General features: G+C 39.6%; 1 protein-coding gene across 34 annotated transcripts in view; it reads left to right on the top strand.

Annotated features, from left to right (window-relative positions):
* The window catches only part of POU2F1 (POU class 2 homeobox 1), a 188,944-nt gene that overhangs the window by 87,363 nt on the left and 79,179 nt on the right, over nucleotides 1-22,402 (top strand). For 32 of the 34 annotated variants that reach the window (XM_051857149.2, XM_051857145.2, XM_070077413.1 and 29 more), the window contains one exon: nucleotides 16,834-16,899. In XM_051857149.2, the coding sequence (XP_051713109.1) occupies nucleotides 16,842-16,899 (58 nt within the window). In that variant the 5' untranslated portion in view covers nucleotides 16,834-16,841. Of the gene's footprint in view, nucleotides 1-9,791; nucleotides 13,786-16,833; nucleotides 16,900-22,402 lie in introns of those variants that run through there. The other 2 variants (XM_051857139.2, XM_051857138.2) reach the window with 1 other exon arrangement.

Raw genomic sequence — 22,402 nt, 5'->3', positions numbered from 1 at the left:
AACTGCTGGGATTTCCATATAGTGCTCACTTGTCCAGTGAGGCATTATTTCCTTTCTTAATTTTAGATTTTCAGAAGAGAAAATTTATGTGTCGTAAATGTTGCTTATGGATTACAACATGAGGAAAAAATTAAAAAAAAAAGCCAACTTGTTGCAATCAACTGAACAATATAAGACTATTCTTACTATGTACAGTAAAGATAATCTTCAGCTTATGGATTCAAAGTCAGGAAGCATGGAAATATTCAAGAACATCACTTAAATGTTTTTCTATCTAAATCTTGATAGTGATATTCATTAAATATCAAGGAATTATAACAATTCCCAATTATCCTCAGTATAACATATTCTCATTTTTTTTTTTTTTTTTTGACAGAGTGGACAGTGAGAGAGAGAGACAGAGAGAAAGGTCTTCCTTTAGCCATTGGTTCACCCTCCAATGGCCGCCGCTGCCAGCGCGCTGTGGCCGGCGCACCGCGCTGATCCGATGGCAGGAGCCAGGAGCCAGGTGCTTTTCCTGGTCTCCCATGGGGTGCAGGGCCCAAGTACCTGGGCCATCCTCCACTGCACTCCCTGGCCACAGCAGAGGGCTGGCCTGGAAGAGGGGCAACCGGGACAGAATCCGGTGCCCCGACCGGGACTAGAACCCGGTGTGCCGGCGCCGCTAGGCGGAGGATTAGCCTAGTGAGCCGCGGCGCCGGCTAACATATTCTCATTTTAAGAACAACTTTGCAAGACAGCATAATTATCCCCATTTTTTTCTTGTCTTTTTTTTTTTTTTTATCATTTTAGAGGCAGAGAGAGACAAAGGAAGTTCCTCTCTGCTGGTTGATTTCCCAGATGGCGAGTTAGGCCAGAATCAGAAGCTCAATCCAGATATCCTGTGTGGATGACAGAACCCCAACTACTTGAGCCGTCACCACTGCTTCCAGAGTCTGTATTGGTAGGAAGCTGAAATCAAGAGCCAGAGCTGGGACTCAGACCCAGGTTCTCTGATGCAGGACACTGGCATCTTTTATTTATTTGTTTGTTTTCATCTACTTGAAAGGCAGAATGATAGGGAAAGAGAAACACAATGAGTGCGTAGTCTTCCATCATTTGATTTACTCCCCAAGTGCCCACAGCAGCCAGGGCTGGGCCATGACAAAGCCAGGAGGTAGGAACTCCATCCAGGTCTGCAGCATGGGATGTGAGGGTCCAGGTACTTGAGCCATCATTCACTGCTTCCCAGGATGTTAGCAGGAAGCTGGATTGGAAACAAAGTAGTCAGAACTGAAATGAGGACTTTGACATGGGATGCTGGCATCACCAAGTGGCAGCTTACACTGACCCTAACACCTGCCTCAACACTGACGTCTTAACCCCAAGGCTGCATGCCCACTACTGCCCCTGCTTTTTCAAATGAGGAAAAAAGAGTGGCATAATGGTGCAGTGAGTTAGTAAAAGTAAACCTGAGCTTGCGAGGCCACATCCCTTATGGGCATGCCTGGATTGGAGTATCATGTCTGCTTTTGATCCAGCTCACTGCTAATATTAGCACATCCTGAGAGGCAGCAGATGATAGCTCAAGTACTTGAGTTTCTGCCCTGACAAGGGAGATCTGGATGGAGTTCCTGGCCTCCTAGCTTTGGCTTGGCCCAGCCCTGGCTGTTGTGGGCATTGGGCAATGAATCAGCAGCATGGGGGATCTCTCTCTTCCATTCTACCTTTTAAATAAATATAAATAAACAAATATTATTATTATTATTATTATTATTTAATTTGAGAGGCAGAGCTACAGAGGGAGAGACAGAGGGACAGGTCTGCAGTCCGCTTGTTCACTCCCCAAATGGCCGGAACGGCTGGAGCTGGGTTGGTCTAAAGCCAGGAGCTTCTTCCAGTCTCCCACCTAGGCAGGGGCCCAAGTACCTAGGCCATTTTCCACTGCTTTCCCAGGCCATAAGCAGAGGGCTAGATGATCGGAAATGGAGCAGCTGGGACATGAACTGGAGCCCATATGGCTTGCCAGTATTTCAGGCAGAGGCTTAACCTATTATGCCACGGCGCCGGTCTGACATTTTTTGAAATGAGGAAATTAAAGTTCTGATGTTGCATTAATTTCCTAGGGGTACCATAAGCAGTAGAAATTTATTGTACCACAGTCCTGAAGGGTCAAAGTCCAAGATGAGGCATTAGCCAGTTGGTTCCTTCAGGGGACTGTGAGGACTAATGTCTTCCAGGCCTCCCTCAGTATCTTCCCTCTGGAAGTGTCGCTTTTGATAAGGACTGCAACTGGACTGATCAGGGCTTACTTGAATGTCCTCATCTTAACTTTATCATCTGCAGAGGCACTGCTTCTTTGTTAGATCACATTCACAAGTACAAGGAGTTTGGACTTAGCATCCTTAGAGGGGGATATGATTCAATCCATGAAAGCTATTAAGTCCTTTTCTGGGGATCTCTAAGGGAAAAAAGTTAGACATAACACATTGTAGTGCCATTAAAATGTTAGTGTTAAAAGAACATGACAGTGTATTTTCCAATTCTATGTGGATCTTTCAGTTTAATGAATTGAGTTTCTAAAATATTTAAGAGAATTTTGGATTTTCAGGCTTGGGCTTTTTTTCTTTCTTCAGGTGACAAATAAGTGATGACACCACCTGTGGCAGTTTGTTTACGACTCAGTGCCCAGATCTGAGTTTAAATCCTAGCTCCTACTACTGTAGCTCTCTTAAGCCATCTCTGTAAGCCATCTTGTGTGCCGATCAGAATACCCTTTGTATTGTTGCAAGTGCACTCCACCAGTATAGTAGCTGTGCATTTCATTTTCTGAGGCCTGGGAAGGGCAAGGCTACACTAGGATAACAGAAAAAAGCACTGCGCCATAATTTATTGATCTGTTTCATATTTTGCTTGCTTGTTTGATTTGCTAACTTCTTTCTTTTTGTTTTAAAGTAATTTCAGACTTGGAGAGAAGTTTGAGAGAATAATACAGATAACTAATTCCTGAACTTGTTATCTTGCCAATTCCCTCCATGAACACAATACAGACTTTAAATTTAGGAAGGTAACAGTACTGTCAGCTAATTCACTGACTATTTGCATTTGCCACTTGTCTGCAAAATGTCCTTGTTTTCAAATCATGTCTTATTAATATAAAAAAACAGATTTCATGTCGTTCATAGATAAAATTCTAAGAACATAATGATACTTCCTTCTCTTCCCCCCTCTTTTTTTAACTTTTGTGGTAACATTCTTATTTTACTTTATACTCACAGGCCAACAATGTCCTTTTAAACAAAATAACCCAATCCAAGATCATGCATTGTTTTTAGTTATATCACTTTACTGTTCTCCAATCTGAACTAATTTCTGTTCTTTCTTTGGTATTCAAGAGTCTAACCCTTCGGCAGAATACTGTTTTGAGTTTGGATTTACTGATAGTTCCTCATTGCTGGCTTCAGATCACACGTCTTTGGCAGGAGTATGAAAGCAATGATGCCGTGTACTCCACATGGCATCTTAGGTGATACACAGCTTTGATTTGTGTCTTGCCTGTTGAGGTTAACTTTGATCACTTGACAGCATTGCCAGGCTTCTCCACTGTGAAGTTACACTTCTTCTTTTTCGTAACTAATAATTTTGTGGGGAAACTATGTAAATTTTCATCATCAAATTTTCACTTGCTAGATTTAGCATCAGTTGATTCTTAACTAGTTATTACTAAGATGACTTTCAGATGTTGATTTTCTAATTGTATCATTCTATTTTTGTCATTCTATGGGAAAACTTTTCTCCCTATTTATTTATGTAAGCATATGCTCATGAATTCTTATGTGTAAAGGTTATCATTCATTATTTTTATTATGTTGTCCAAATTGTCCAAAAATTACCTAATAAAAAACATTCTAGCTGGCTTCTATGTCTTTTTCATATATTCCCATAATTTTTTTAAAGCACTTTACTTGTTTCTTTGACGAACCCTGCCTGCTGATAATAGCACTTGAAGCTAGGGTCTGTGTGCCAAATATGCTCACTCCTGTCACAAGGACAGAGGTAGATGGATGTGTGTGTGTTGAGTGCATGCCCATCCCTTTTAAATTTATTTCTGTACCTGTGATTTCATATCAAAACCTTTAGTTCCAATTTCTGTATTATAGAATTCATTCTAGCCTTTTCTCTCTTCAAGATTTTAATTCTTTTCTCCAAAATGATAAACTTAGCCCCCATCATCCTTAACATATTTACTTACTAGATTTATCTTTTGGTATATAACCAGTTTCCCAGTTGTTGCTCCCTGCCTCACTTCCCTAAGCGCACATGCCTGCTGTGCTAAGCTCCATCTAAAGACTTGGGGACTGAATTATGAAAAAAAGGAAATTTACTTTTTGTGGCAAATATTAAAGTAGATTGGACAACCACCTTTGGTTGACTTGTTTCTTTTATCCTTACATGTTTTTAATTTGAAACCCTATTAATTTCATGTTGGTGGAAATTCCTTCTTCTTGATGCTTTGTTTTACTATAACAGCCTGTTTGCATGAGATCTTTTTTAATGTATGTTTAATTCAGTATTTAATAATCCCAGTCTCAAGAGTTATTTAAGATATGTAATTGCTTAATTGCTTGACTACGGGAGATGTGCTGTACATTAACAGTTTTAAATATCAGGGCATACAGTCAATTTGGGATGGATTGTTTTCATGATCTGAAAATCTTTTGTGGCTTATCACAATAGTAGGAACATTTTAATATCTGTTAAGTTAATTCCAGTCCAAAATACCTTAGCTCTGAGTCTTCTCACAGAACGTTATCTGTAGAATAGGTAGTGCCAGAGTGTAACATATATTCCATCAAACCCAAGGAATTATGATATGTGGAAGAGAATTTATGTAAGGGCTTTTTCCTGTTAGGGGATGATTTAGGGACATTAACTTTAGAATGTTTAGAAAAATGTAAATTTCTTTTAGTGAGGAAAGCAAGCATTAAAAGAATATAAAGAGAAAACGTAACTCCCAAACTGTTAGAGGGAAAAGAAAGAAAATACATTCAGTATAAATCAGGAAAGAAGGGGGCGGAGGACACAAGAAGGAAGGGAAGTAAAACTATAACGTAATGTGATGGCAAGAGACCAAATATATCTGTAATCCCAGGCAGAAAGGGGTTAGACGCACTGGGAAAAGCAGGGACTCTCAGATTGGATTTTTAGGAAGGAATTTTCAAATTATTTATCTGAGATGCAGAGAGAGCGTGCAAGTGCACTAGTACTCCCATCTACTGGTTCATTCTCATGCTGCAACAACTGGGGCTGGACTAGGCAGAAGCTGGGAGTCAAGACCCCATTCAGGTCCCCCATGTGGGAGACAGGGACCCAATAATTTGAGCCTCCCAGGGTGTACATTCACAGGAAGCTGGAGTTAGGAACCAGAGGTGGCTATCAAACCCAGGCACTCTGATAGGGTTTGTGTGTGTTTTACCCACTAGGACTAATACCCAACCTAGATTAGGTATTTTTAAAACCAAAATCCCGTCTCTTTTTGTAAGAGGCATACCTTAAAAACAGAAGACAGAAAAAGTGATAAATGGATGTACTAAGATGTGCCAATTATGGTGTAGCAGGTTAAGCTGCCGCCTGCAGCGCTGGCATCCCATATGGGCTCCAGTTCAAGCCCTGGCTGTTTCACATCTGATCCACCTCCCTGCTAATGTGCCTGGGAAGGCAATGGAGGATGCCCCAAGAGCTTGGGAACCTATATCCGTGTGGGAGATCTGAAAGAAGCTCCCGACTCTTGGCCCAGCCCAGCTGTTGCAGCCATTTGGAGAGTGAATGAGTAGATGGAAGATGTCACTGTCTCTCCTTTTCAAATAAATAAAATAAATCTTTTAAAAATATTTAAAAAAAGATGTGTCAGTTAAATCATATCATAAAGAAGACTGGTACAGCAGTAGATTCTGAGGCCAAAAACGTGATGGAGGAGGATATGGAAAATAATTTCAAAATGCTAAAGAAATGCTCTAGCAACAGGAATGTCCATATCACAAAAGTATAGTTTAAAAATATTTATAGCAAATTCTGATAATTTTTTTAAAAAATGATAAATGATAAATTCTTTATTTCACTGGGGGATTTCAACTCTCCATTCTCCACAGCTTATGATGAGATTATGTCACCATACACCCACCCTAAATTCAGGATACCATAATTAGAAAATGCATTTTTAATATGCCTCATTGAGTGAAGGAACATCCTAACTTAGCCTACCCAAAACGTGCTCACAGCACTTTATTTATTTATTTTAAAGATTCATTTATTTGTTTGAAAGAGTTACATAGAGAAGAAGGGGCAGAGAGAGAGAGAGAGAGAGAGAGAGAGAGACAGGTCTTTCCATCCACTGGTTCACTCCCTGATTGGCCACAATGGCAGAAGCTGCACCAATCTGAAGCCAGGAGCCAGGAGCTTCCTCCAGGTCTCCCACATGGGTACAGGGGCCCAAGGACTTGGGCTATCCTCTGCTGCTTTCCCAGGCCACAGCAGAGCTGGATCGTAAGTGGAGCAGCTGGAACTTGAGCCCGGTGCCCATATGGGACACTGGCACTGCCAGCAGTGGCTTTACCTGCTACATCACAGCACCAGCCCCCATAGCATGCACTTTAGATTACAACTGGGCAGAATCACCTAAAACAAAGCAGTTTATGTAAGGTATTGAAAATCACATGCAGTTTATTGAATACTGTGCTGAAAGTGAAAAACATAATGGTTGTATATATGGGTACACTTGTAAAGTTGACAAGCTGTTAAGTTGAACCTTTCTAAGAAGTCAAGGGCCAAGTGTGTAGAAGATTAGAATCATGCTGTTAAGCATGTTTTGAAGAAACACATAATGACATGCTTTTACTTATACGTAGAATATTTACAAACATTGATTACACATGAAAGAATTCTTAACAAGTTCTAAAGAGGAGATAAACCATGTGCTTTCCCATGATGCCATTAAAATAAAGTAGCAGAGGCCAGCTTTGTAGTGTCCTAGGTAAGGCCACCACTTGTTACATTCCATATGGGCAGGCAGTTCGTGTCCCACCTGCTCTACTTCCCAGTTCAGCTTCCTGCTACTGTGGCTGGGAAAGCAATGGAGGATGGCCCAAGTGCTTGGACCCCTGCACCCACGTGGGAGACCTGGAAGAAACTCTAGGATCCTGGCTTTGGCTTGGCCCACCACTAGCCATTGTGGCCATTTGGGGAGTGAACAAGCGGATGGAAGATCTCTCTCTGTCTCTTTGTGTAACTCTGCCTTTCAAATAAATAAATCTTTTAAAAAGTAATATAACAACAATAAAGGATTGAAAAAAATGCATCTCTAAATACCTCTGGAAACATAGTGAGCATTATGAGAAATATGTAATTCGAAAAAGCTATACATCAAAACATGCAGGCTACAGCTAAACTGGTTCTTGGATGGCAATTTTCGGCCTAACATGTAGTCATTAGGAAACAAGTAGCCACTGAAAGCAAACTTACTATTAAGGAAGAATGAAAAGAATAACCCAACCAAAACAGTAAAGGAAGGAAATAAAAATTAAACCAGAAAAAGTAATTAAGAAAGGTTAGACAACAACCAAAAAAAGCTAATTATTTGAAAAGATGCAGAGTTCATATAATATTTTTCTGTGATCAAGATAAAAGGTACTGATAAATAATGAAAGCAATAAAAAGGAGGTAATCAAACACATTACTTAAGTCTTAGGATGGAGTAACCGTATTTCAATAAGCTTAACAATATGAAATGGTAATTCTTTTTTTAAAAAAATTAATTTATCAGATTGACTTGAAGAAATAGAAAACCTGAAAAAGCAGTAATCATTAAAAAAACTGAAGTCCTGCCAAAATAATTCTGTTTCTCTCCTTAGAAACCCATCAACTCTATACCAAATGAGGCACCAGAATGAACTATTTTGATTGGCAAATTTTAAGTAACCTTCAAGGTACAGATTGTCCCTTTCTTACAGAAACAGAAGAAAAACTACATAGATTGTTTTAAGAGTCTAAAAGAGGCCGGCGCTGCAGCTCGCTAGGCTAATCCTCCGCCTTGCGGCACCAGCACACCGGGTTCTAGTCCCGGTCGGGGCGCCGGATTCTGTCCCAGTTGCCCCTCTTCCACTCTGCTGTGGCCAGGGAGTGCAGTGGAGGATGGCCCAAGTGCTTGGGCCCTGCACCCCATGGGAGACCAAGATAAGTACCTGGCTCCTGCCATCGGATCAGCGCGGTGCGCCATCTGCGGCGGCCATTGGAGGGTGAACCAATGGCAAAGGAAGACCTTTCTCTCTGTCTCTCTCTCTCTCACTGCCCACTCTGCCTGTCAAAAAATTAAAAAAAAAAAAAAAGTCTAAAAGAACCTTGGTAGCTAGCTGAAAAAATGGTACAAAATAATTTCATGTCCCAAACCAGCTATAATAATAAGTGTAAACCAAAATCCCTGAATATTGTATGTTCAAGAAATACAACAAGATTTGGGGAAGGGGTGTAGACATTTGGTGCAGAAGTTAAGTCATCGATTGGGATGCGCACTTATCATATTGGACTGTCTGGTTTGAGTTCTAGCTACTCCGTTTGTGATCCATTGTGATCCAGTTTCCTGCTATTGTACGCCCTAAAAGGTGCTCCCACGTGGGTGCAGGAGCCCAAGTGCTTGGGCCATCTTCCTCTGCTTTCCCAGGCCATTAGCAGGGAGTTGAATCAGAAGTGTAGCAGCAAGAAGAACCAGCACCTGTATGTGATGCCGGTGCTGCAGACAGGAGCTTAACTTTCTATGCCAAAGCACTGGGCCTAAAGCAAAACTCTTTAAATTGAAATGAAGAAAAGACAGTTACAGATATTAAGAAACAGTATTGCCAGCGCCGCAGCTCACTAGGCTAATCCTCCGCCTTGCGGCGCCGGCACATCGGGTTCTAGTCCCGGTCGGGGCGCCGGATTCTGTCCTGGTTGCCCCTCTTCCAGGCCAGCTCTCTGCTGTGGCCAGGGAGTACAGTGGAGGATGGCCCAAGTGCTTGGGCCCTGCACCCCATGGGAGACCAGGAGAAGCACCTGGCTCCTGCCATCGGATCAGCGTGGTGCGCCGGCTGCGGCGGCCATTGGAGGGTGAACCAACGGCAAAGGAAGACCTTTCTCTCTCTCTCTCTCTCTCTCACTGTCCACTCTGCCTGTAAAAAAAAAAAAACAGTATTGTGGGAGAGTTAAACAGATTAGGTTTTGTAAAATGGTGAACCTTTAGTGGAGCTGCACAGAAATTTTAAGTTTTATAAACAAGAGATTCCAGATTGGACTTTGTAATCTTCCTTCCTCCCTCCCTCCCTTCCCTCCCCTCCCCTCCCTCCCTCCCTCCCTCCCTCCCTCCCTCCCTAACTGCTTTCAGTGCGGCAGCCTGTGTCAGGGAACTTTTGCTTTGAAGAATTGATTGTATTAACTGCTAACCCATTGCGGCTGAAGGATACTATCTACTGCCGTGTAGTACAGCATGTTGAAAGCCGACTTGTTAGTATGTTTAGTCACATATTCTACCAGTTAAGCTGTAAGATTATTGAGCATCGTTTACTTGGTTTGTGCTCCCAAGGCTGTTCGTGCTAGTACGACTTATTTTAATTACACGATTTAAATAGTTTTATAAACCAAGGATAAGAGGTGATGTTTCTGTGAGAAATTGAGTGTGTTGAAAAGATTTGATGAAGAGTAATTACTAAAAATAAAATACTCTCAAATGAGATGTGAGCAGAGAGCTATAAAATATCAGGGATAAAGTATTCCTAAAAAGAAGGGGGGGGGGTGGTAGGAAAGAAACAAAGGAAGGCACAAGAGGAAAAAGGAGTGGCAGTTTTAGCCGATGAGATGCCTGTTGTCCTGTATTGCGGCTCCTGGGTTGCTGTGTGGCTCTGGCTCCAGACTCTAGCTTCCTGGTGCTGCGTACCTTGGGGAGCATCGGTGATGACTCAAGCAGTTGTGTTCCCTCCACCCATTTGAGGGGTCTTGATTGAGTTCCTGCCTCTTGGATTCAGCCCCAGCCATCACAGGCATTTGGGGAGTGAACCAATGAACCAGTATATGGATGAAAGCTCCATCTAGCTGACTCTTCTCTGTGCCTCTCAGTTTACTTTTATGAAATAAGATTGTCTTTCTTATTTCTTGTTGTTTGTCAGTACTTAATAGCCAAATGAATAAAGTATACTTCTTTGTTGGTTTCTGCCCATTTATAGTATTAGTAAATGATAGAAATTCCATTTTGTGTTTTTAATTCTTTCTAGCACTGAGAATCCCATGTTGGAATCTTAAAATATCATTCACATATACTGTGATAGAATGTACAAGAATGGTGGCAGTGCTAATTATTACCCCATTACCTGGTTCTGAGTCTAATATGCTCAGATTCTAGAAGGTTATTTTGTATCTTGGGCATTGTTTGGTAAATTATTTTAGTCTGTATATAAGTTAAAAAAATTTTTTTGAGGGGAGGATGAGATTCTTGTAAATAGTAACAGAATTCTTGTGACACTGAGTATTTTTTATTACTGAGTGTTGACTGAAGCAGTGTTAGTAAATAAATTAGTAAGGCACTACAGTTGTGGCAGATTTGGAAAAAGGTGAAGATCAGCAAAGTATTGATATGTGATTGCTATTGCCTGGCAGTAAGTGCAGTGGAACTGTGGGATGTACAGCCTCACTATGAGACAGAAAGGAGATGACAGGGAGTAGTTGTCATGCCATATTTATCTTTTTTTTTTTTATTGCATTCTGTACTATAGCTAGAACATGTATAGATGTCATTTGTATGGATCATGACCAGGTTACAAGCTGACCTCACATCATTCCCATGTAAAACATGTTTTTAAATACCAGCTTGTATTTCAGTTGGCATTGCCCTCAATTTCATTTCTAATGCATCCTAGACTAACCCATAAGACCATAAATCTGTTATCATTTTAATACTAATAGTATTATCTGTAAATTCTAGGTCCTCAAAGAGAATTATTCTCTTTTAGGGGAAAAAAGTAGCTAGATTTTAGGTGTAATTTTGAAATCATGTGAATTTGAACTTTGCTCTTTCAGCTCGTTTTTATACTTAACATACATTACTGTTTCCTATTCTACCTTTTGTGAACTGTGGGCCTCTACCCCTCCACCCCAATCAAGGTCCTCGAAGCTGAGAGCTGTTTTTCGAGTATCCAGGTTAAGTTGCAGAGACCCTGTAGTCTCCTGGCCTGAGTTATTATACTACCAAGTCCTGTGGGGTACCTAGCAGCAACCACTCCCTCTTTGGCATGTCATCCTTACCAGATGTGTCCAAGTGCAGCTTGGCATGGGAAAAACAGTTTATAAGTTAGTGAATGAAGTACAAAAAGGCAAATGGTTGATTGCAGAAATACTCTGTAAGAAGTACAGGCAATAACTTAACAGAAGAGAAGGGACATCTACTATATTCTAGTTACATGCGCCCTTGCTTCTCATCTTTTCCCACCAAATAGGTCTCAGATACTCCAACATTCCACCTGAAAAGCTCATGTGTAGTTTGTATTCTGTTCTGTTCTGTAATATGTTCTTGCTTATTTTAATAAAAAGTAATGTGAGTTACTCAAAAGTTTGGCCATGTTTACTGGGTGACTCCATGTCTCTGCTGGCACAGCTACTTCTTACTCCAGTCCATGACAAGTCTGAGAAGGTTAGTGAGACAGCAACCTCATAAAGGGATGCTCTGGTCATTTCACAGGGGGAAAAATACTGCCTGAAGGAAGACTCTTAATAGGTCTCACAGAGATACTCCAAAGCATTCGTGGTTATGTAAAACAGAAAAAGTTGCAGTTTAAGTCAAGGGCTGACCCAGGAGTGAGGAAGAAGTTTTGGTTCTGTATGTTATTAACGTGTAAGGACATTGTTTAAAAAAAAAAAAAAGATCCTTGATAAAAAAAATCTTGTCTTTGTTTTCTCTTGTGCATGTTGAGTTTACTTTCAACCTTGATGCTTGGAAGAGATACTTACTGTAACATGTATTTTAAACACCAGACGTTTGGCATACTTCAAGACTGGCTCTAAATAAAGCAGTTATTAAAGGGATGGCACCCATGAGAACTCTCCTCATATCTCATGCTCTTTTCCGTGACTCTGTCACACCTGACTTAAATACAGTATCTTTACCACAAAGTAGTGATCTCCTGACTGCATGGAAAACAGGCATTTTAGTCAGCTGCTGTGGTCACACCCTGCCCCCGACAGTCCCCTAAATGTATAGCTCATCCATAATACATAGTAATAGATAAGAGCTCAAATTTTGATGTCAGCAAAATCTGATTTTCAATCCTGACCACAAATTATCTGTGTGACTGGTTAAAATGCATTAGTTCTATGTGCCTTGGTTTCTTTATTTTTAAAAGGGAATATTAATGCCTATGTCACGAGATTTTCTTACAAATCTTCTCCTAAATTGTCTACAATGATTAGGATGTAATATTGTTGTATAATAGTGCCTGAAAAGTTTGAGGTTGATGATTTCCTTTGAAACTCACTTTAAATTGAATAAACATTGTTTAGTAAGGATTTTATGTGTGTGTACCTGTGTGTGCATCTCCATTATATGAAATTTATTTGAAAATACTAAATCCACAAATTCACATGACCTGTTTTTTGATAATCAATATTCTAAGTAACTGTCGTCTTTGTTCTTGAGATTGATTTTGATGGGAGAAGGATACTGCACAATATGTAGCATTCAACTAATCTATTCTGTTAATTTGGTAGTATAAAAAGATTGGTAGAGAATGAATTTCCATACTCTTGAAGATGCTTTCATACAGCCTTCTCTGTAGGTTTATACTGTTGCCTCATTTTAAAGTAGGACTTTCTCCCGACTGTGTGTTAACAATTGGAAAATTCCCTATCAGTAGACTAGCACCATCTTGACAGCCCTATGTTCTGCTTCTACCTTGCTAATTGTTTCCTTGGGATTATTTGGATTGTGTAGAAAGCTTTTTGCAAATCCTCTTATTACCGAAGTCATTGTTGCCAGCAGGAATAAGATTAAAGGTGCTTAAGTCTGTAGAGTTGTTTCTAATTTGTACGTGTCATTTCAGTGGCATTTTAACAGAACTCTGTCTCCTGTCCCTCCCATCTCTCCCAGTACTATCTCAAGTTGGGTCCAAGAAGCCAGGCCATTGGAAGAAATCTCATTTTATCCTCCTAATTATTATGCTGGCACTCAGGAGATAATTTTTCCCTTCATGCTCTGCCAATTAATATGCAAATGGGCTGATAAATATTTATGCAACGGTTTAAATTATGCAGGGAGTGCTTTCAGTGTATTCTGTAAATGAATTGTTCATGGACTTCAAAGTGCTGGCTGCTGTGCTAACGAGGAGAGATTTGCATAAGGCCCTAATCACAGGCATACTGATTAAGCTTCATTATGGAAACTGCCAGCTGCAATCTTTGTTTCTATTTTATTACAAAAAGGGGAACTTTTCATGCTTCAGTTGCCTTGACAATGTCAGTCCTAGCTGGTAGGAGAGACTAAAACTCCTCTGAGCAACTGAAGTTTCCTTATTCAGTTGAAGATTGCTATGGTGTAACTGAAGTTGTATTTTGCTTCTCCCCTTAATCCACTTTCCACACTCCCACCCTTGTTCTCTTAGAACATAGTGTAGGTTCGTTAGAAATAGTAGTACCTTCTTTTCCCCACCCCAAACCGCTACCTGTTTCTTCCCTGCCTTGGACTATCTGCACCTCTAGAAGATTTCACAGCAATGCTGGACTGCAGTGACTATGTTCTAGGTGGGTACCAGCGCAGCTCTTTCTTAGAGCTTTAATATGGAAATGGCATGTGTTGGGTTGTCTATGCATAAATGCTTAATCGCATATGCAACCAAAGCAGGGGAGGGGGAGAGGAGGATTGAGCAGGGGAGGCAGAAAGCATTTGCAAAGCACAAGCATACTTGAACTTGCTCTAGGTCCCTCCCTACAACTAGCTCTTCTGGTTCAGAGGGTATTTTCAGTAAGTAGTGTGGATTTAGAATCAGCTTGAATGGAGGACATTTTTTGCTTTTTGGAAATTTCTGTTGAGTATTTCATGTAGCTTTAAAAACATCTTAAATCTGAAACAAGGTAAAACTGTGCCTAAATAATATGTCCATATTAATAAAACTGTTTTACATACTAAATGAGAATATCTTATGCCAAAACCAAAAATACTCTGTGAAAAGTAAGGTGGAGCCATTGTACAAAATTGTTCCCATGCATATATTGACACAGAGAGTGATTTCAGTGGTTACTGCCATAGATCTGTTGATCAAGTGCCAGATACCAGGAACTGTTTTCAAATTTTAGTTAATGTTAGCCCTCATTTTTATTTTTTAAAAGCAACTATGTCCCTCAGAAAGCTGTAGTCTTAAAGTGTTGGAAAGCCTATTTTCCCTAAAGCACAGCACGCTTTTTGGAGAGGGATTTGTTAGGCTTGAATATACAAACCTTTCTTGGTGACTAAGGCTGAAAAGAGATTGAGGCACTTTGGTGTTGAAACCTTTTTAGCTTACTCTAGTCACCTGGAAAGTCAGATATTATGAACTCCATTTGAAAGTTTGCAAATTACTTTTTTTCCTGTATGTTATTTTCCCACACTTGAAAACCGAGGCTGCTTCTATCACCTTCACAGTTGCCATGGACAAAATAAAATGATACTTCTGAGGGGGTTTGAAATCTTAGGCAGAAGGCATGGCCTGAATCAAAGGTAGTGGTAGTAGTACTTGTCCTGCTGTGTAAAAACTGCTGTGTATGGGAAAAATGCCCCAAATCACAAGTTGTTGTCAAGAATTCAATCTAATAGCAACTTGTGGACTGCATATTAAACTTATTATGTGCTTCATTCCAGGGTAGAGACCTATATATTTTATATTGCCTAGGGAGAGAAAAATGTGCAAGTATCAAAAAAATTTTTTAACATATTTTTCTTTTTTCATTTGGTAAGTTGGGGACTTAAGAAAGAAAGGGAAAATGCCTTTTTGAAATGTTTTTTAACGTGGTATTTTAGAATTAGAAATTATATTACTTTGAATTATCAGTACATATCATTTAAACAGTCTTCCCATTATTGTTGTACAGTTAATCAGAATTTTATTTTTCTTTTATGTGTGTGAAATAATTTGTTAAATGCTTTCGATTTCTGGAAGATCGTGTAGAAGATACAAATTAGCTGTGGCATAATTTCTAATTTATAGGTGTAGAAATTAGGATATGAATGATGTAAGCTCAGGCTCATGACCGGTTAAGCTTTATGTTTCCTTGTTTGTTTCGATGGTATCTATGTACTGTTAAGATTGTTAACCCTATTTATGAATGTCTACTGATCATTATTTTTCCACTTTTCCCTCATACCTGCTAAAGGAATCCCTGAGCAGTAATGTATGCTTAATGGTATATTCTGTTGTATTTGTTGTGTTCCTTGTTAATTTTCATAAGACTTTGGTAAGTCATTTAGAAAGCTGATTTTCACTAAGTTGTACACCTGTTTCTTTCAAACCTTAGTGTGCTTTCAGATGATATTTGAATTCTTCTGGACAGTAACGGGGGGTGGGGAACTTGTAGAACCTCATTTATGACCACAAACACACGAATTTTAACCCTTTTGGACATCTGAGTAACAAAGATATGCCTGTGAGACAAGCATCAGTTATAAAACTTACTGTACTAGGAAGGCTATTACACAGCTTCTGGCTTGGAAATGAAATTTATGAAAGAAAGATGCCTGATTTTTTTTCTTAAATCCTTTTTACTGGTAGATAATGTACCCGTGGGCAATATGGTTGGAATTTCCATCTAATGATTATTATAATTTCCTGGTTAAACTTTTAAGCAGTTGGCAAGAGGTGATCATTGTTCAAAAAAATCAAATACAATATAGCTTAAATTTTTGTTTTATACTAATAACTAGTTAAATGGTTCTTAGTGAGAGGAAGGCAAAACTTGTTTGATAATCAACTTGTCTGGTTATATGTCTTCTATTTTTGAGTTTGTAGTGAGTGTAGAATAAGATAACTTATGTGTCTTCCATTTTTCACCCTTTTGAAGAGGTAGGAAACAAACCTTGATTAAATAGCCCTAAAAGAAATAAACCCAAATTAGCAGATTCATTTGGGATATCAAGGTAATAATTGTTAGGTAAGTGTGGTTGTGATTCAGTTTTGAAATTATGAGGTGTATCTGTTGTGCCTTCTTGGTTCAACTTCTGCCGGTTTAAGATTGAAGTATGAATTTGGCATTTTCTCACTGTGAATCTTGTTTAGTTTTTGGTTGGTGAGAAGAGTAAATATGGAGGGTTTTGCTTGTTGTTTTTTGTTTTTGTTTGTTTTTAGATATGTTTTCTTACACCCTGTTGAGTTACTGTGGGTTTAGCTATAATTAATGAACATCTTACTTACAGTAAAGGATACTTCATTTGGAAATAATATTTTTTGCTCTTTGGGGTGCTATCCCCTCCCTAGTTTTTCTTTCTTAAACATATTTTATTCTTTGTGTTGTAAATCATTTACTCCTTTTACTCACAACACTCTCTCTAGTTCTCAGCTTAGAGTTCTGCTGTTTTTCTTAGAAGAATCTTAAACTTCTTAAGAAAGATCACTAATTTGTAGATACCTCTGGGGTCTAGGAAGTCCTGAGCTTTCTTCCACATAACGCTTTGTTACAGTTTCTGATGTTTTAGCCTGACATATATGCACTGCATCCCCTTGAACTGTATGACTATAATGTTAATTAACCTTCTTATCTGCTACCACTTTTGTCTCATTAGCCACATCTTCATTCCCAATTTTTGCCTCTGATTTATTGCAGATTCAAGAATGAACAATCCGTCAGAAACCAGTAAACCATCTATGGAGAGTGGAGATGGCAACACAGGTGAGGGATAGTTCTCTGGCCCAGCTTTTTAACTGGATCTAATAAACCTAAAGGAAGAAACTTGTTACTTAGCTAGGGCATGTATTTGGCAAATATATACCAAGTTGGGTATTGAGTTACCAAATTTGATTTTAGTCCTTTCAGGAACTGGGACTGTGTTTAACTGTGATTTTCTAACTTTTTCTCTTATAGATTGCTTCATTCTTTTGCTTCCATTTATCTGAGAAACTATACAGTAGTTATGAGAATAGTCCTTTGAGTTAGATAGTTTGTGACATGAATTAAGGATTATAACCGTGCAACTTTAGGCAAGCTCCTCAATATTTTTTGAGACTTAATTTGTCAAGTTTTAATTTGTTCAGTTATAAAATAAGGACAATATATTTCATAGTGGTAGTACATAGTAATCATTCATTTCACAGTTGGTCTTATTATAGGTGTTGGTCAAAATAGTAGAAATTATCCATTCACATTTAATATATATTAAAGTTCTGATAATGTCAGTAGGTAGCTATCAGCATGTACTTATTTCTAATACATTCTTTTATTTGTAAGTTTTAAATTTATACTTGATTCAATCTTTTATTGGGGAAAAGTTACTTATAAATGAGAAAAGTGAGGCCCCATTTGTCTTCACTGCCCATTCAATTGCCTGTGTATTTTTTTAAAATCATCTGCCAGAGATGGTACAGTGACTTTCCTAGTTTCTGATAAAAGTATAATTTAAAATGTTAAATCTTGAGGCTGGCATTGTGGCTAAGCACTTTAAGCCTCCCTCTGAGATGCTGGCATCCCATATGAGCACCAGTTCAAAACCAGGCTGCTCCACTTCTGATCCAACTCTCTGCTAATGCATCTGAGAAAGCAGCCGCAGATGGCCCAAGTGCCTCCCACTAGGAGAAACAGAAGAAGCTCCAGGCTCTTAGCTTCAGTCTGGCCCAGCACCAGCTCTTGTAACCTTTTAGGGAGAGAACCAGCAAATGGTTTTCTCTCTCTCTCTGTCTCTTACTCTTTTCCTCTCAAATAAATAAAAAAAAATTTTTTTTTAAAATATTAAACCTATAGGAAGGGAATTTTGGACAGGAAAGTACAGAAAGTAATTGTTTCTAAAGCAAACTAGGTTTTTCATTTCCAAAGAAGTTTCCCTCAAAAAATACCTAACAGTGGACAATGGTAAGAATGACACTAACTCTTAGAAACTATCTTTGTTTTTTAACTCTACTGGCTGTAAAGCCTTAATTTGGGGGTCAGGCATTCTGGTGCAGCAGGTTAAGCTACCACTTGTGACACCTGCATCCCATATCAGAGTTCCTGGTTCAAATCCCAGCTATGCTGCTTAGGGTCCAGCTTCTATTAATGCACCCAGGAGGCAACAGATGATGCTCAAATATTTGATCCCTGCCACCTACATAGGAGGCCCAGATAGAGTTGCTGCTTCCTAGCTTTGGTTTCGTCTAGCATTAGCTGTTGCAGGCGTTTGGAGAGTGAACCGAGGATTGAAAAGTATTTCTCTCTCTCCTTTTTCCTCTCCCTCTTGCCCTCCTGCCTTCCTTCCCCTCATCATTCTGTCTTTTAAATAGACAGATAGACAGGTAAATCTTTTTTAAAAGCTTAATTTGTAGTAGATGGGTAAGTTCAACAGAAACAGCAGAAGTCACACTTTGTAGATGTTCAGGCCTAAAATCACTGACAGAACTGTATAAACTATCTTCTGGCTGGAGCACTTGTTGCAACAGTCTTGTGAATTTCTTACCTTGTTTTAATGTGGAAAGCTGAGAGCCTCATTCCCATGATAGAGCTGAGCAGAATCACTTTAGGTATTTTACTTTTTCTTTTCTTTCTTTATTTTAATTAGAGACGCAGAGAAAGAAAGGGAGTGCATGAGATTGTGTTCCCATCTGTTGGCTCACTTCCCAGAATGCTGGGCCCGTGGGTGTGCAGCCACTTGAGTCCTTACACTACTTTCTCGGGGCGGCACCTGAAGGACACTGGAATCAGGAGTCAGAGCCAGTAGTTGACACAAGCATTCCAGTGTGGATGTGGGCATCCTACCCATCTGACCAATGCCCAGCATGCAGACGTTTTACTCTTCTAATGCCTATGTAATGGTTTTGTGGCCAAGAACTGGCCCTGTCTTAGAATCCTTCCTCACCAGTAGTGGCTGTTGATTTCCTATTTTTTCTATAAAGAAAGAAGTTATTTGTGTGTGTGTGTGTGGTGTTTTTTTTTTTTTTTTTTTTTTTTTTGTGACAGTTACTGCTTTTGCTATGTTATATGGCAAACATCTTACCTAGAAAGTGAAGTACGCATTACTTCCATTGCTCCAATTTTAGTATATGTGCTGCCGAAGCGAGAACCAAATTATTTCCGTTGTATGGATCCTTACATTCACTTTATTTTTTTTTTTAAGGTATATTTATTTATCTGAGAGGTAGTGTTAAAAACAGGGAGAGAGAGAGAGAGAGGTGGTCCCTCTGCTGGTGCACTCCCCAAATGGCTGCAACTGCCAAAGCCAGGCCAATCTGAAGCCAGGAGCCAGGAGCTTCTTCCCAGTCCCCTATGTGGGTGTAGGGGCCCAAGCACTTGGGCCATCTTCCACTACTTTCCCAGGCCATAAGCAGAGAGCTGGGCAGAGGAGCAGCAGGGACATAACTAGTGCCCATACTGGATGCCGACGCTGCAGGCAGAGTATTAGCCTACTAAGCCACAGCACTGGCCCCAATTACATTCACTATAGAGTAACAGAAACCTTGAATTTCAGTTTCTCAAATGTTAAGGGTTCATCACTCTAAATATTTCCTAACAGTGTCAGTTTGTGCATTTATGATTGTAGAAATACATTGTGATGTTAGATTACAATTTTTGATGTATTACCACTTTAATGTTAGAGCCACATTTGATTGATTACTTTATTTAAATAATTAACATGCTTACACTGATTTTTATTTACAAATGTAATAAGTGACTCTACAGACTGTTATTTCCTACTTGTCTAATTACCACTGGTTCTTATTTTTGGCACTTTATGAAAAATAAATGAAATTCTCAGTGGAAAGAACCTCTCATATTAAAGTAAAACTTGACTTTCACATTTTCTAGATTCAGAATACTTTTGTATACATCATTTTTTCTGGAAATATTTATAATTATTATAATTTTGGTTTGTGAGATTTTTGAGGGGAATGATGTTACAAAATTATCTAAGATTGTGTTGATGTGCTACTACTTTGCCTTTCTTCTGTCGGAGTGGTTAATTAGGTTTGAAAAGCCAAATTGGATAATGTACTTCCTATAACTCACCTTTATATGTTTATAGAAAGTCTGTGGTTTAGGTTTGTTCAGGTTTGCCTGTTCTATATGTAAAATATTGTAATTGATGTTATTGGAAGATAACAGTACAAATAGATGAGAAACCATCATCTTAATGGAGAAAACAATCTATTAAGAAAAAAGGGGGCTGGCGCTGTGGTATAATGGGTAAAGCTGCCACCTACAGTGCCAGCATCCCATATGGGCACCAGTTTGAATCCCAGCTGTTGTACTTCCCATCCAGCTCCCTGCTAATATGCCTGGGAAAAGCGGAATATGGCCCAAGTGCTTGGGCCCCTGTACCCATAGGGGAGCTCCAGATGAAACTCCTGGCTTCTGGCTTTGGTCTGGCCTAGCCCTGCAGCCATTTGAGGAGTGCACCAGGGAATGGAAAACTTCTTTCCCTCTCTCTCTGCCTCTGCATCTCCCTCTCTGTAACTCTGTGTTTCAAATAAGTTAGTAAATCTTAAAAAAAAAAAAAAAAAAAAAAGATACCTGATTCTAGATAATAATTTAAGAAGAGAAATACAAAAGTCCTAGTGGTGTTAAGTAGTATTTCTCTAAGGACATTTGAGGTGTTAATAAGCTAGTTGGAAAGAACCATCAGGGAAGAGAGTGAAGAAAGAAAAGCAATTGATGGAACCAAGGTAGGGAAGAAGCTCTAGGATAAAAAGTACAGAATAAAGGGTAACTTTTTTTTTTCGAGATTGATTTATTTATTTGAAAAGCAGAATTACAAAGAGGCAGAGGCAGAGAGAGGTCTTCCATCCCCTGGTTCACTTCCCAAATGGCCACAGTGTTAGAGCTGGGCTGATCCGCAACCAGGAGCTTCTTCTGGGTCTCCTACATGGGTGCAGGGGCTCAAGGACTTGGGCCATCTTCTACTGCTTTCCCAAGCCATAGCAGAGAGCTGGATCAGAAGTGGAGCAGCCAAGACTCTAACTAGTGCCCATATGGGATGCCGGCACTGCAGGCGGCAGCTTTACCTGGTATGCCACAGCACTGGCCCTAAAGGGTAAACTTTGAAAATTAAAAAAAAAAAGAGAGAGAGAACTCTTTCTTTAAAATATGATAAGGAAGGGAAGATGAAAAATGATAGAAAGTGGCCAGTGCCACACCTCACTAGGCTAATCCTCCACCTGTGGTGCCGCACCCCGGGTTCTAGTCCCAGTCGGGGCACCGGATTCTGTCCCAGTTGCCCCTCTTCCAGGCCAGCTCTTTGCTATGGCCTGGGAAGGCAGTGGAGGATGGCCCAAGTGCTTGGGCCCTGCACCCGCATGGGAGACCAGGAGAAGGACCTGACTCCTGGCTTCGGATCAGCATGGTACACCGGCCGCAGCAGCCATTGGAGGGTGAACCAATGGTAAAGGAAGACCTTTCTTTGTCTCTCTCTCACTGTCCACTCTGCCTGTCCAAAAAAAAAAAAAAAAAAGAGAGAGAGAGAGAGAAGAAGGAGAAGAAGAAGAAGGAAGAAGACAGAATCAAAACTAAGGAATAATTCACAACAAATTCATTTTTCTCATTAAAGTCATTTAAATGATCATTTGAGAGGGAGGCAGGGATAATACTAATTGCAGCAGCTTTTTGTGCATGGCCACCACTTGATTATTCACATATATGCTTTATATTGTAATTGTTAAAATGCTCCAGTAAGATCTCTGCCTATCTTCCACGTAAGGAAACTAAATTCAATACAGTTTAGTAATTTGTGATTAAAAGGTCATGAGCCTTTCATTACCCCACACCGCCTTGTGGGAGATGACTGAATGAAATAGGTTAGGGGCTTAAATAGAATGAAGGAGATTTGACATGGTTATCGTTAAGGAATTGAAATAAATAAATAAAAAAGGATTTGCTGAGCCTATTGAGAATCGAGCTCAGATTAAAGAAAAATGAATGTTTAGGCTATCTAACCAACATGGTTATATGGCCTTTCCATAATCTAGCACAGCAGTGCAGAACCAGGAATGAAGAAAATGGAAGATTGGATTCTTTTGCCAAAACAATATCTTCTCAACAAAAAATCCTTGCACACAAGAGGGGATGGTAATTCTATTCCTTATTACATAGCTGTGTGGACATGCATGTGTCAAGGATGCTCTTTGAAGGAGACAATAATTCCCCATTCTCCCCTTTCCCAGCCCTTGGCAACCTCTAATCTATTCTCTGGCTCTGTGAATCTAACTACTGTAGA

Source organism: Oryctolagus cuniculus, chromosome 7, assembly GCF_964237555.1.
Source record: "Oryctolagus cuniculus chromosome 7, mOryCun1.1, whole genome shotgun sequence".
Classification (NCBI taxonomy): domain Eukaryota; kingdom Metazoa; phylum Chordata; class Mammalia; order Lagomorpha; family Leporidae; genus Oryctolagus; species Oryctolagus cuniculus.
Note: the sequence above shows the minus strand (reverse complement) of the source record. Positions and strands in the feature narration are given on the sequence as shown.